The sequence below is a fragment of the Genypterus blacodes genome, unplaced genomic scaffold (genome assembly GCF_046128005.1).
Source record: "Genypterus blacodes isolate CSIRO-AG114 ecotype Tasmania unplaced genomic scaffold, CSIRO-AGI_Gbla_v1 ptg000147l_1, whole genome shotgun sequence".
NCBI lineage: Eukaryota > Metazoa > Chordata > Actinopteri > Ophidiiformes > Ophidiidae > Genypterus > Genypterus blacodes.
In genome coordinates this window covers 755,001-767,871 of record NW_027466949.1, presented here as the reverse complement: position 1 = coordinate 767,871, position 12,871 = coordinate 755,001, and the positions used below count along the sequence as shown (strand labels likewise).

At 46.7% G+C, this 12,871-nt stretch overlaps 1 protein-coding gene across 1 annotated transcript in view; it reads left to right on the top strand.

The window, feature by feature from the left end:
- Window positions 1–429: 429 nt before the first annotated feature.
- Window positions 430–12,871, top strand: part of dph6 (diphthamine biosynthesis 6) — a 50,732-nt gene continuing 38,290 nt past the window's right edge. The window contains exons 1-3 of the mRNA XM_076165635.1: window positions 430–569; window positions 892–983; window positions 1,613–1,797. Coding sequence (XP_076021750.1) covers window positions 547–569; window positions 892–983; window positions 1,613–1,797 — 300 coding nt within the window. The 5' untranslated portion in view covers window positions 430–546. The remainder of the gene's footprint in view (window positions 570–891; window positions 984–1,612; window positions 1,798–12,871) is intronic.

The following is a 12,871-nucleotide window of genomic DNA, read 5'->3' as shown; positions in this document are numbered from 1 at the left end:
TTCTGCTCTGGCGCAACAACAGAGAGCAAAAAGAGCATCAAAGGCTTTCCTCTCAGCAAAATAGGGCTCCCTCAGAGGAAAAGCGCAACCTGTTTGTGAATACCAACACATGGACTTCTGGTCTTCCCATGAGAAATAGGAGGCATAGGGTTTTTTGTCAATGTCAATGTCAATGCACATGCAGTATATGGAGGTATAGCAGAATGGTAGCAGTATTTCCAGTTTTAAATACTGTAAGTTTGTACAGGCTACTTTTTCAGCATGCCTGAATCTGCTGGTGTGTGTGTATTTCCTTGGGTGGATCTGTGTGAGAGAGTAAGAGGGACAAAAAGGGAGAATGGAATATTTGCTATCAGGCATATTACCGGGCAGCTCGGGAATAGAGTCGGGTCCTGTTTCAACCCGGAAGTGTAGCTCTCACATGTTGTTGTGTACATGCAGCAGTTGCTATGCAGAGATGCTGCCTGCTTCTATGAGCTAACATTTACAGTAAAACTATAGACAGCACTTTTGTTTTCTATAAAGTCTAGAGCAAAAAACAAGAAGATGAAAGTGGTCGCGTTGATAAGGTAACGATACTATTTGTCTGTCTGATGTTTTGCTAACATTTAAGTAACTAAATCACTGAATTACTTAGATATTCTGTCAACGGGAAACGTAAACAAAGCGTTCAAATCAAAACAGCAGAAATGTTGAAGTTATCGGTTCAATCGGATCGGAAGAGAGTAGAGTAGAACGCAGTGGAAAGACAGAGCAGACGCAGCATCTTCAAACAGGTTCTTCATCACTGTGGCGCCATATTCCCACGTCACTAACTGTATGCCGGCGGGGTAATGTATAGGTCTGCATCTTAATGACTCCAACGTGCCTATTTGTCATGCTGTGTTCCAGCGGGGGCAAAGACAGCTGCTACAACATGATGCAGTGCGTCGCTGCCGGGCACAAGATCGCAGCCCTGGCCAACCTGCGCCCCGCCAACACAGGTGAGAGAGAGGGAGAGAGTGTGTGAGAGAGAAAGAGTGTGTGTGAGTGTGTGAGAGAGATCCACAAGGGCCACTGAGGCTATGTGGGCCAGCCAGCTGCACTGCTGACTAGTGGACCTAGGGAGGAGGAAGAAGAAGAAGAGTAAACAAAAGTGCTGCAGAAGTTTGTGTGAAGCCCACAGAAAAGTGTAAAAGTAAAGTGTTAAGTGGACAGAAAGCCAGTTAAGAGTGTCATCAGATTACAGAGAATTACACACACATTTATAAATTAAATGTTACATTAAGTTTATTGTTTCAGTGGAGGTGATTTAACGCAATTACAGCAATTTTAAAAGGTTATTGAACAGTTACTTCAGGTGATTGAGATTGAAGAATCTTAAAGTTAATTAGTATGTATGCTATAATGCCAAATATATGGGGACTTGTTTATTTTCCTTTTTCAGGCCCGCATGTGAGAAGATTAATATTTGTAAAACTTATCAGAAGCTCTTTCCAATCAGCAGTTTCAACAATCCTGTGCAATATCTTATTGTTTCTGGCATTAGGAGAGACTATGAGACGCTCTAACTTGTAGTATTTACATTTATGTCATATAATCTTCAACTACAGTGTCATTTTGTTGCACTCAGATGAGTTGGACAGCTACATGTACCAGACCGTAGGCCACCAGGCCATAGAGCTGTACGGTGAAGCCATGGACCTGCCCCTGTACAGACGCACCATCCAGGGCTCCAGCCTGGAAATCGGCCGAGACTACAGCGAGACAGAGGGGGACGAGGTGGAAGACTTGTATCAGCTGCTGCACCTGGTCAAGGTAGGCCTATCTGTCCCACATGGTGAGAGAACACAGACTTTATTACTGCAGCAGTGTCTCTACACTAAAGCAAGATGAATGACTAGATTACATGAAGGTCCCTCCTGCTTGCGTCTTCGCTCTTATTAAGTCCACTAGTCTAAATGGGATTTGGAGAAACCAGTCCATATACAAGAGAATAGAGTGAGCCAGTTGATTCATGTTTCTAATAAGATATTTACTAGTCAATTCTTTTACCTTTTTTTGCAAAGTTTCCATATTATATCAATGAGATGGAAACTCACAGTCCCACTTAAGCTCTCAGACGTATAGAATCTTTACAATCTGAGTCCTTGATCTTGAATTCTAACCACTACATTATAGCTTTGAGGTGGAAGTATACAGTGTGTACAGGATCATACACTAAAGACATGGCAGCAATCAAAAAGTTACCCCTTGATGTCTTTATTATTTATTTTAAAGGAGATATTAATAGATTATAAGATAATATTCCAGATTGAGCCTCTGAATACATACAAACCTGAGGTATTGAAACAGTTTGTTCTATACTAAATCAGCCTCATCTGAACTCGATGACTGTAGGAGTCCTACCTTGCAGTGATACAGTAACAAAACGGAAAAACAAAATCTGGAATTCCCATCCAGGATGTTTGGTTCAATGCCCACCTAGATCTGTCAATCACCGCTTGAGTTATCCTGCCAACACACATATACGAACAAAACGAACAAAAACAACACATCCTCCATCGCCACGGTAATTAAGTGAACTCACTGTTGCGACGCTTCATGGAGTCTAAACTAAAGTAGCCATCTTTTGACTCTTTGCCCCCGCTGACACACGCTTGAATGCTTATTTAGCGAACAAGCTCTCAGAGCGCCGCTAAACTTTTCATCTCGGCCGAGGTTCATGATGTATGTCACAGCGTCGAGATGTTTTACAAGACGCTCTCTCCGTGGATTTGGAGTCACTTAGTAGCCCGTCAGTCTCTGAGATGTCCGGCTTGTCTCGTTCCATCTTGGCCCCTGCTACTCACTAAAAATCCTCAGTACTTATTCTGTAGTGCAACCGAGCTGCACTGGAGGTTATGTTGGCCATTTTGGTGCTTTTAGTGTTTTTTTCCCGTCGTCCTTTCTGCCTTATTTTACACTCATTCACTTCACCTTTAAAGCAGCGGAGGGTCTCTTTTAATCTTAGTGTGAGAATAGAGGGAAAATAACTCTGTTGATCTGTGTGTGAAGTTGTGGAGAGTGACGTGCCCTTCAACAGATGGGTTCGCAGGGAGAGAAAAAATCCACTCTTTTTTTCCTCATTTAAGAGATGATCAGATGCAAAAATTAACCACCAAATTAATATTTCATCAAATGCCACTTTTGCCATGGAAGGAATATTCATTTGATGCCAAATTATGTATGAGACCTCTGTGGTCTGATGTGGTGCAGGGTGGCTGACTGACAGGTTTTGAGACAATTGTATGTGTGTTTAACACACACTGCTGGCACTGCCTACCTGACTGCCTGCAGCTATGAGGAAGCTACCTGGACACACACTTCAAGAGCAGCAACAGCTCTCCCTGCTGTCAGCGCAAACAGACGCCCGGGTGCGGGATTGATCCGATGTAACACGTTTCCCCTCTGTAAACACACACACACACACACGCACACACACACACACACACACACACACACACAAAATCTCTCATTTTAGCTGGCAGCATCAAATTTTAAGAGCTTGTTATGGGACGGCGGATGAGAGTTTGTTGTTACGATGGGAGTCTGCTTGACGTGGTGTAAATGGGAGGAGGTGGAGGATGGGGGGGAGAGGGGGAGGTTGCCCTGGTTCTTCCTGTAGGTCTGTGTGGAGACATGTTCATCCGGAGCCCAGGGCTGCTCCAGGGCCCCTTGCATGTCCACACACACCGCCTGAGTGGCAGGGGCCAGTCAGGCTGCCTCGGGGCATTTCGCGCCCTCTGCCTCACTTTCTTTGTCATCTTCTGTATAAATCTGTGCCTTTACACGTGCAGCTACATGAGAGAGCTGTTGTTTGTGTGTTTTCTTGCGGGTACGCGCGCGTTCGCACAGTCTGGTTCGTCTGTTTTTTCACCTCTCACGGGTATTCAAAGTCAAACACACACTGCACAACAGTGTATTCCGTATTTATTTAGCTTTACATCTTTGGTATGCGATGCAACACGCCGACTCTCCCTGTGGTCAGTGCTGGCTCTGATTGCAAAGGGCTGCTAATTTCCCATTTCCAGGGCTTCTCTTGTCTGACCTCTCCAGTCAGAGGGGCCATAGGGCAGGGCAGCTGGACTCCCACGGGGCCCTCGGTGGCGAGCAGACCTCCAGTCCTCTACCCTGTTTACTCCTCTCACCGCCATCAACAGACCTGCACCATAAACACCAGGCTTCCTCTCTCTCGCTCTCCCTCACTGAGTGATGTCAAGCATACGACTAACGATCGACTTCAAAACTTTCTTATCTCAAGTTACAAGTTACAGCGAGCCAAAGTTCCCGTTTTTTCCCCCTCTTTCTCACCATTTGGTTTGCTAATCGGCGCCGTTTGTGAAAAGAACGAAACTCGTATAAATCACTTCATTTCCCCCGCATTTGAAAACTCACACAATCCTGTCAAAACGTCTCATATCTCCTCCGTATAAATCACGGATTATGGTCATACTGAGTTATGTTCAACACATATGCATAACTTTCTGCCTCGTATTTCTTCCGAATAACAGGAAAGTCAGGTATTTTTTTTTCCACCATAAAGTTTGTGGTGTTGTTGATTGGAAAAGGAAATGATAGAGGGAGCAAGGAGGGGGGAAAGAAAGCACTTCGTTTGATAATGAGCTGTTAAATCACCCTCGCTGAAAAAGAACAGTTTTAGCTGGGGAAAGGGAGAAAAAAAAAAAACCTGTTCTGTTTGGAAAGTGTGATATTTTGAAAGATTCTTTCTAGCAGTTTGAATTAATTAGAAGTTACAAGATTATATTTGGCAAATGACACTTGAGCGTAGATGAAAGCAGCGTTTTTTTTCTCCCTCTCTCAGATCAAGAGTTGATGACTTTAAATGGTGATTCTTCCCTCCTCCTCCTCCTCTTTTAGCTCCGGTCGTAGCATGAGCCAACAGTGCCATCTATGGATCGTTCCTGGAAGCGCGCAGAGAACCATATCTTACACTCTGGGCCTGTTGGAGAATGTTTGGATCCATTCAAAAAGAGAGGATTCAAAGGAGGAGATCATATTCTTCTGAACCATTGTTGACAGAGTGGGTGGGTCGGGGGGGTGGAGGCCAATTATGACTGAAAAAAGATGAGCCGTCCATCCTCCCCCCGGTGATAATGGCGGAGTGACAATGCAGCTCTATCCGTGGCCCCTCTGCTCTCATCGCTGGGTGTGTATAGCGGCGTCCCTTTGAAGTGTGTAACCTGATAGACGCGCAGGCCGCGGCGTCCCCCTGTCCCATCCTGGCGGGTGCTGATCTTTGAACCCGGTCTTTCAGGGGGAGAAATAACAGTTTTGTCAGAGGCGGGGGGGAGATCTATCACTTTTGGACACGCGTGACGTCCCTGTGCCTCTTTGCCAGTCTCATGACACGACAAACCTGCGCGCCAAACTTTCACTAAGCTGCTTTAAATGCTCCAAATTTACCAGTTTGGATTGCTAAAGAAGAAGGTTGATTCCCGTTGTGCAGCTTGTGCGACCGTACTGTGTGTGAGTGAGTGTGTGTGTGTGGCTGATCCGCTCTGCTCTGCTGTGATCTGCTCTGATGTGTGATACAGATCAGCAGTGTCAGTCACCCCTGGCTGTAACGCCCCCCCCCCCCCCCCCCCGAAGGCCAGCAAAGCCCCTCGTATTAGTCATATCGCATCCCTCAAGTCCTTTATCCCGCTCGCTGTGCTCTGTGACCTGACACGGTGGCTCTTTATGCCTGTGACCCTGCTTGTGTGTGTGTATGTGTGTGTTTGTGTGTGTGTGTGTGTGTGTGTGTGTGTGTGTGTGTGTCTGTTCAAGGTCAGGGCCTCTCACGTGATCACAATTCTTCTTACACACCTCTTCTATTCTGTTTTGCTCCGGTTTGTCTTTTCTCTCAGCACCATACAGTAGGAAACACTCACATTCTCTCTCCCCCTCTCTCTCTCTCTCGCTCTCTCTCTCTCTCCCTTGCTCTCTCTCTCTCATCACTTCCCACCTACACATCTTTTTTCTTCTCCGCTTTGGCTGTCAGCTGTCAAACCTGACTCAAACTCCTTGCCGCCGCTGTGTTACATTTCAGGTAGCTGGTATTGTTAGCTGCGTATTTCCATTTTTAAAGAGGATTCCGCATTAAAGACGACATTTTAGAACAGGGAAACCCCAAAACTCACGCAGCAGATACGGCAGAACACATGCAGAGTTACTGTAACTAGAGTTGAAATCACTAATAGATAATATATACGTAAAAAGAAAGTGGCGAAACTCTGCTTCCTCCGACCCGATGAATAAAGACAAAGACTTTTAAGCTCATTAGAGTGATGAGTAACAATAGATGATATCTATGCACGCGTCCCTTTGTGCCAGCTCTAATTAGCAGCACAGTGACATCTCTGTCGTACTGCGACCCGGCTTTGAGAACGATGGAAATGTTACTTTCAAACCTCATTTCCTTCCCTGTAAGGCCGCCGACTTCTCAGAGAAGCTGTTTCTGTTTAAAGTCTTTTACAGTTGTGATAACTGATATCCTGGGAACTTTCCGGGAGAAGCACATTGAGACCTTTGGCCTTTGTAGATGAAACCTTCCCTTCCGTTGCTCTGCGTTAAATCACCTTGTTTTTTAGTGAGATAATCCTTTTCTTAAACGGCACACAGGCTCCCCCCCGCCCCCCGCTTCCTACCGCTGCCTTTATTATACACACACGCACACACACACACGCGCACACACACTTCCCCTTAGCCTGTAACGCGGCTCCATTATCGACATCAGCAGACAAGAGTGGGGCCCTCAGAGATGGAAGAGTCAGTCTGTCCACAAGTCCAAACATTCTTCTTCTTCTTCTTCTTCCTCTCCTCACTCCTCCTCTCTTTCCTCTGCTGGCACCTTCGCCTCTCTATTGTATCGTCGTCACACTTTCATCCGCCGCCTTCAGAAGCCGAGGCGCTACGCTGTTTGCAAACGCCCCGACGGAGGTGAACCCCGCTGCGAAGAAAGGAGACGGTGGGGCCGAGGGAGAAGTGGAAGGAGAAGAGAGGAGAGGAGAGGAGGTGGGCAGACGAGGGGTGGGGGGCGTCTCCAGTCGACTTAGGAGCACTGCAGTATTGATCAGGGAGCTGAGGTGTGGAGCCGGTGGTGTGCGCAGTGAAAGGGGTGGAGGTGGAGGTGGAGAGGGTGGGAGGGGGTCGGAATCAAACACACAGCCCGTCTCTGATTACCAGCATGGTGCCGCATTAGACGTACGTTTGGGGAAAATGGATTTCTTTAAAAAGCTGCTTAATACATAAATCATGACCTCTGAGGTCACAGCGAGGGTTTAGGGGATCAGATCAATAACAAAGCTGAAGGAAGCTTGTTCAAGCAGCTTTTCTTTTGCAGCTGTTTAAGTCTGAATCTGATGGGTAAACACCTCCTGGTTTTGTTCTAACACTGCCCCGCCGTGACCATACAGTACGTGCAGGCTTCTATATTGTACGTAGATTCCTCCATGGAGCTGTCCGTCTGTGTCCGCGTCGCCTCTCCGTGTGATAGCCATTGTTATCTCTTCCTTTTGGCCCGAGCCGCCTTGTATTTATGTTGGTCGGCGGTGGCGGTGGGGTCGAGATTGCAGCCTTGTTTTGCACATGAGGAAGGATAGCATTAGCGGCGAGATAATGGCGCTGTGCATTGTTCGCCGGCCGTGTGGAAGTGGCGGGACAGGATCTATTAGACGCAGGGCCATTTCCCTCCAACTGACGCTAACAGTCCCCGCAAACATTAGATAAAGAGCCTTGCCTCAAGCCTTTGTAATTTGTTTGTATTTTTCTGCTTAATGTACTTTGCTCAATCTTGTTTAGCGATGATGGAAGCTGATAGCCTTATCTCGCCTCGCCAAGGGCATGAGCCACTACCACTGCTTGGTTGAACATTGTTCCAACCAAGAACATGTGTTTATGCATGTTCCCTTTTTCTTTTTCTCTTTTTTATTTTGATGCTGTTTTGTACTCGTACGTCGAGGTTTGATTCATCTAAAGCTAACGGCTAATACGTTCTGTCATGCACTGATGTACCCACATCACTCACTTTCCTCTGTTTACCGTCATTATTTCTCTTCTTCATTTGTGTTTGATTGTTGAATTACAAACCGAGAGGAGTCTGTCATCGTCGTACGTACGTATTCGGTCCAACTTGACCAAATTTGAGTTCTTTTTCTTGTTTTTGGCATTGTGCGATTTGTCATTTTTCATCTTCAAATTGCCTTTATGTCCTACTTTTCAAAACAGCTGCTGCGTTTGATCATAAAAGGCCCATTGTTACATCTTCACTGTCACCCCTGATGAAAATATCTCTTCTGCGTTTGCTTTCTTCTCTCTTCTGAAAGTTGCATTTGAAGTTAGTCCTCGAATCCGACAATCACAGTTTTGGCTTCTCGTCGTCACGTTTGGATACCGGGCAGTTTTGTCAGAATTCAGCCATTTTAAAATACTTCGGAGTTATGGAGAGAGTTGAGAGTTAAAACTTTAAATATCAGTAAAGTAGTGATGTCATATAAATACAAAAACAGCCTCTTAACCCTTCTCTTGCTGTCATACGCTGATCGTTACCCAGCGGCGTCTCGGGAACAGCGCTAGGTCTTTCAACTCGCTGCCATTCATCTACTCCCAAAAATTAAGAGGGCTTTTTATGTTTTGTTTTCTGAACCATTCCCCTCAAGAAATATTTGTGGCAGGCCCCATCACCTCCTGCAGCTAAAGTCATAACCAGCTGTAGAAAAACACCCGTCTGGAGTCTGAGGAGTGCGTTAAACCAGCATCGCCACTATATTTCCCTCCAGTCTCTCTCTGGGGAGGAAAAGGGGGGGGAAGGAGGGAGAGTCCACGGTCGTCTGTTTGGAGCTGTGGAGACTTGGGAGGACAGGGGAGCCAAGATGCCAAGAGCCTGGAACCTGACCTCACCAGAAAAACATTTACATTGTGAGCGTGCGTGTGTGTTTGCAGACCGGTGTGTAACTTGCGTGCGCACGCCATTGCGGACTAGGTGGTTGTTACGGACCATGAAAAGCAACCGACTGAGTTTACCTCTTCCATGGCGAGAGACTCTCTTCTTTGATTTTGTTGTACTTTGGTTTCTGGAAGCAGCTGCCGGCCTCAGAAGGCCTCCGGCGGTATCCGACCTCAGCCAACACGGAATGTCGCAATGACAGATCTTGGTAGTGCGACCGTTTCTAAACCCCCCTGCAGGAAATAGTTTTTGCGCTGATATTTACTTATATTGGAACAACTAGGATGCTTAGAAATGCGGCGCAATTTCCTGTCCCCTCCGATAAACTTGATCGTGCGAGACCACAGGTAGCGTGATCGCCGATTTACAACCATCAGCATTTGACTTTCTTTTTTTTCTTTTTTTACTTGAATTGCCAGTATTCATGAACATGCAGCAAAAGGCCGCCCTGTGTCTCCTTGCTGCTTCCCAGCATTTAGTTTTCCACGCGTGTTGATATGGAAAGCCTCCTTGTCCTTGGCCCGCTGAAACCAGGGCTTTGTGCTTGCTTTGGCCAAGGAACCTCTCCCTCCCGATGACTGGGCCTGTGTTTACGTAACCATATATATCTGAGGGGAAACTTGTGAAACGTTAATCTCTCCACTTTTTAACCCTGATGAATTTCTATGTTTTCCAGCTGTGCGGCACGGCATATTTACGCTCCGTCTCTATCGCTGAAAACAGCTCTGGCGTTGTAAATGAATCACTATTTGAGACTAAAAAAGTGTGTGTGTGTGTGTGTGTGTACACGTGTGTGTCTGTGCGTCTTAAACGGGCTTGAAAACTAAACAAATACGAACTTGGCAACGAAAGGCAGCTTGCCCTGTCTACAGTAGCTCCTCCGTACATGAAGTCTGCAGCTTCCCCCTCATTCTTCACTTCTGGAAACAAAGCGTGGCCTCTTGCTCGCTGCGTTGATACGTGTCACTCACTCACCGCGCTGATGAGGCCATGTCTTGTGTCATATCCTGTGCAGTCCGCTCACACCTGCGCCGCGGTCTCGCTGGAGGATGATTCTTTCCCCCAGCTTATTCTTACTTCCCAGGATCCAGTTGGGGCATTTGAGGTTTATGTGCAGATGGCTTTGTGAAAGGTTTTGTTTTTCTTATTCCATCACTCTGCTTGGTTGAGGACTGACATGCAGTGAGTCATTTCGCCAGCCCGGTTCCACGAGCACAAGGGAAGAGCCCGTCTTTCAGCAGCTGCTACAAACAGATTTACCAAAGTGAGCGTCTCTGGAAGGCCTTCTTCTTAGGACAGGGATTTGGATGATGTTTGTTTGGCATGCCCCTTAGTAGCTTGATTGTGCCGGATCAGACAATCAAGGACTCTATTCGTTGTGTTGTTGTACATGCGCACTGAGCTTCATCCTGTCCCAGTCCCGCTTCACATTCTCCACAACTCCTGGAGTCACCTTGGTGAATGACTCTCTGTACAGAATGATGATGAGGAGGCTGATTTAAAACAAATAACCAGCGTCTCCTCCCTTCCTGTCACTTTGCCATGTCTGAGTTGTCAGGACAGCCCCGACACGCCCCAGGACGATGTCCACATTACATTAAACACAATTGCTTGACCCCAGCTAGCCTTGTCCTCTGTACAACATCGACTTGAGCTGCTACAACGAGGTCCAGCCCCCTCTCCGTGTTCCCACCATGTAGTGGAACAGCGGGGAGAACAATCCCATTACATTACAACAGGCCCAGAGCTGATCTAATGGAGAGGACATTAAAACCATGTCGCGTCCAGTCACTTACTTGATGGATCCTGGAGGAGAGGGACGAGGAGGAGGAGGAGAGACGGAGCGGCGGAGTGGCGGAGTGAAGGGGGAAGGGACGGGAGGCCATGGGGTTAGAAGCGGTGTTGATATGACAATAAGGACATGGCAATGGAGAGCGCGTGACGTACCCCGGCGCCCTTGAGCAACGTGTCATTCAAACCACTCTAATTAATTTCTCAACCCCGTCTCCTCGCACGCCTCCCTGCCATGGGGCACAGGCGCGCGGCGTGCGGGGGAGCAGTAATGTGATAGAAAGCGCACATTGACAACTTTGGTCCCGGGAGAAAAAATAAGAGGATTTTTGTTATGGAAATACGCGGCCTTGTGTCTGTCGTAGTCGAGATCTGCCAGCGGTTTGCTCGTCGTCAGAACAGACTGGGACAGGCGTTTTGGAAACCCACCATTTCGCAAAAATGGAGCTTTGTATTGTTCGGGTGTATAATTAAGACCTCATTGTGACAGCCATTGAGAGAGAGCTAATGAGGGTTCTGATGTATTCAATATGAATATGAATATTGAATTTTTAATATTTCATGGCTTTCTAATTGCCTTGCTTGCCGTTAATGGCTTCCAGTGTTGAATATTACCCAGCCCGAGTGTGTGTATGTGTGTGTGCGTGTCGTATTCGCACCTTTAAGCCAGGAGCTGATAAAATATCCGCATTCTCCGGCTGCCCGACTCGGTGCTTTACGATTGTCATGTGTGTATCTTCCGGGCAGATGCATATCTTGACTGAGGGCAGTAGCCGTGACTGTGAATACATTTGAACTACTCTTTTGCTCTCCTACCAAGATGAATGTATATATAATTACAAAGTATATCACACACGCTACCTTGATATAGAGTTTAATGGCCGTATCGTTTCTTTGTGGAGCATGTCTGCTGGCCTTAATCTTCCCCATAGCTGACATCTTAATAACTCAGCCCTCTCCATCCATTTCCACAGGAGACATCCGGATGTGGGGGAAGGATTAGTTTAATGAATTTGACAATTAGTAACAGAAGTTAATGACTGCATGGGGCTAAGTACCCTGATGGACATGGCTGGGGGACCGAGGGCTTCCATTGCTCTCGGCCATAGATCCTCATTAATAGCCGTTCTGCCTGCTGGAGAGGACAGGGGAAGCCAGGGCCGGAGCCTTTGTTTAGGCCGCCGCCTCTGACAACGCTTCCAGGGCATCGCGCCGTTCCAATGTGCCGGCGCCAGAATTAGCCCTCCGCTCCGGGCGCGAGTTAATGTGGGGCCTGGGGGGTCCTGGATCAGGTGAAGCTTCGTTAAATGAACCGGGGTCATTAAGCGATGAAAAAAGAACTCTTGACGTGACATCGGGGCAAGGAGAAAGAAAGAGACAGAGAGAGACAGAGAGAGAGAGAGAGAGAGAGAGAGAGAGAGAGAGAGAGAGAGAGAGAGAGAGAGAGAGAGAGAGAGAGAGAGAGAGAGAGAGAGAGAGAGAGAGAGAGAGAGAGAGAGAGAGAGAGAGAGAGAGAGAGAGAGAGAGAGAGAGAGAGAGAGAGAGGTCTTTATGCCAGCGTTGTGCCAGCAGTCGTGAAGTGGTTTGTTGGTGGCAGGAGTCTGGGTGACCTCTATCTTAATTTATCTCACTGTTATTGTAGCTTCTTAACGGTATCCTGCTTTTAATGCAGTCAAAACATCGTTTGGACAAATAGCTCTCATAAAGATTTTATTATAATATATTATTATACTGCGGTTCATGAGCTACCTTGTATCTTTGTCAGGTATTCCCACTATAAACCATTTTGATCAATTCTTCAACCGACGTAAAATGAAAGTTTGTCTCTTTTATGGCATCGTGAATCCACATTGAAGAATTCCCATAATATCCATCAATTCAGATTGATATCTGCATACACCCTCCTTTTCCTACCTTTCCCACAGCGATGAGAAAGTATGTCTAGCATTTGTAAAGTCTGTCAGTTTTTTTCAGAACAACATTAGCTGCCCCTTCATTCCTGTCTGTTCCCTCTGGTTGTAGCTCTAATGGCGACAAAAACATAACCGCATCCAAAAATAATCATTTTCCAAAACCGTTTGCCAAAGGGTCTGGTAGCGAAAGCCTCCGTCGCAG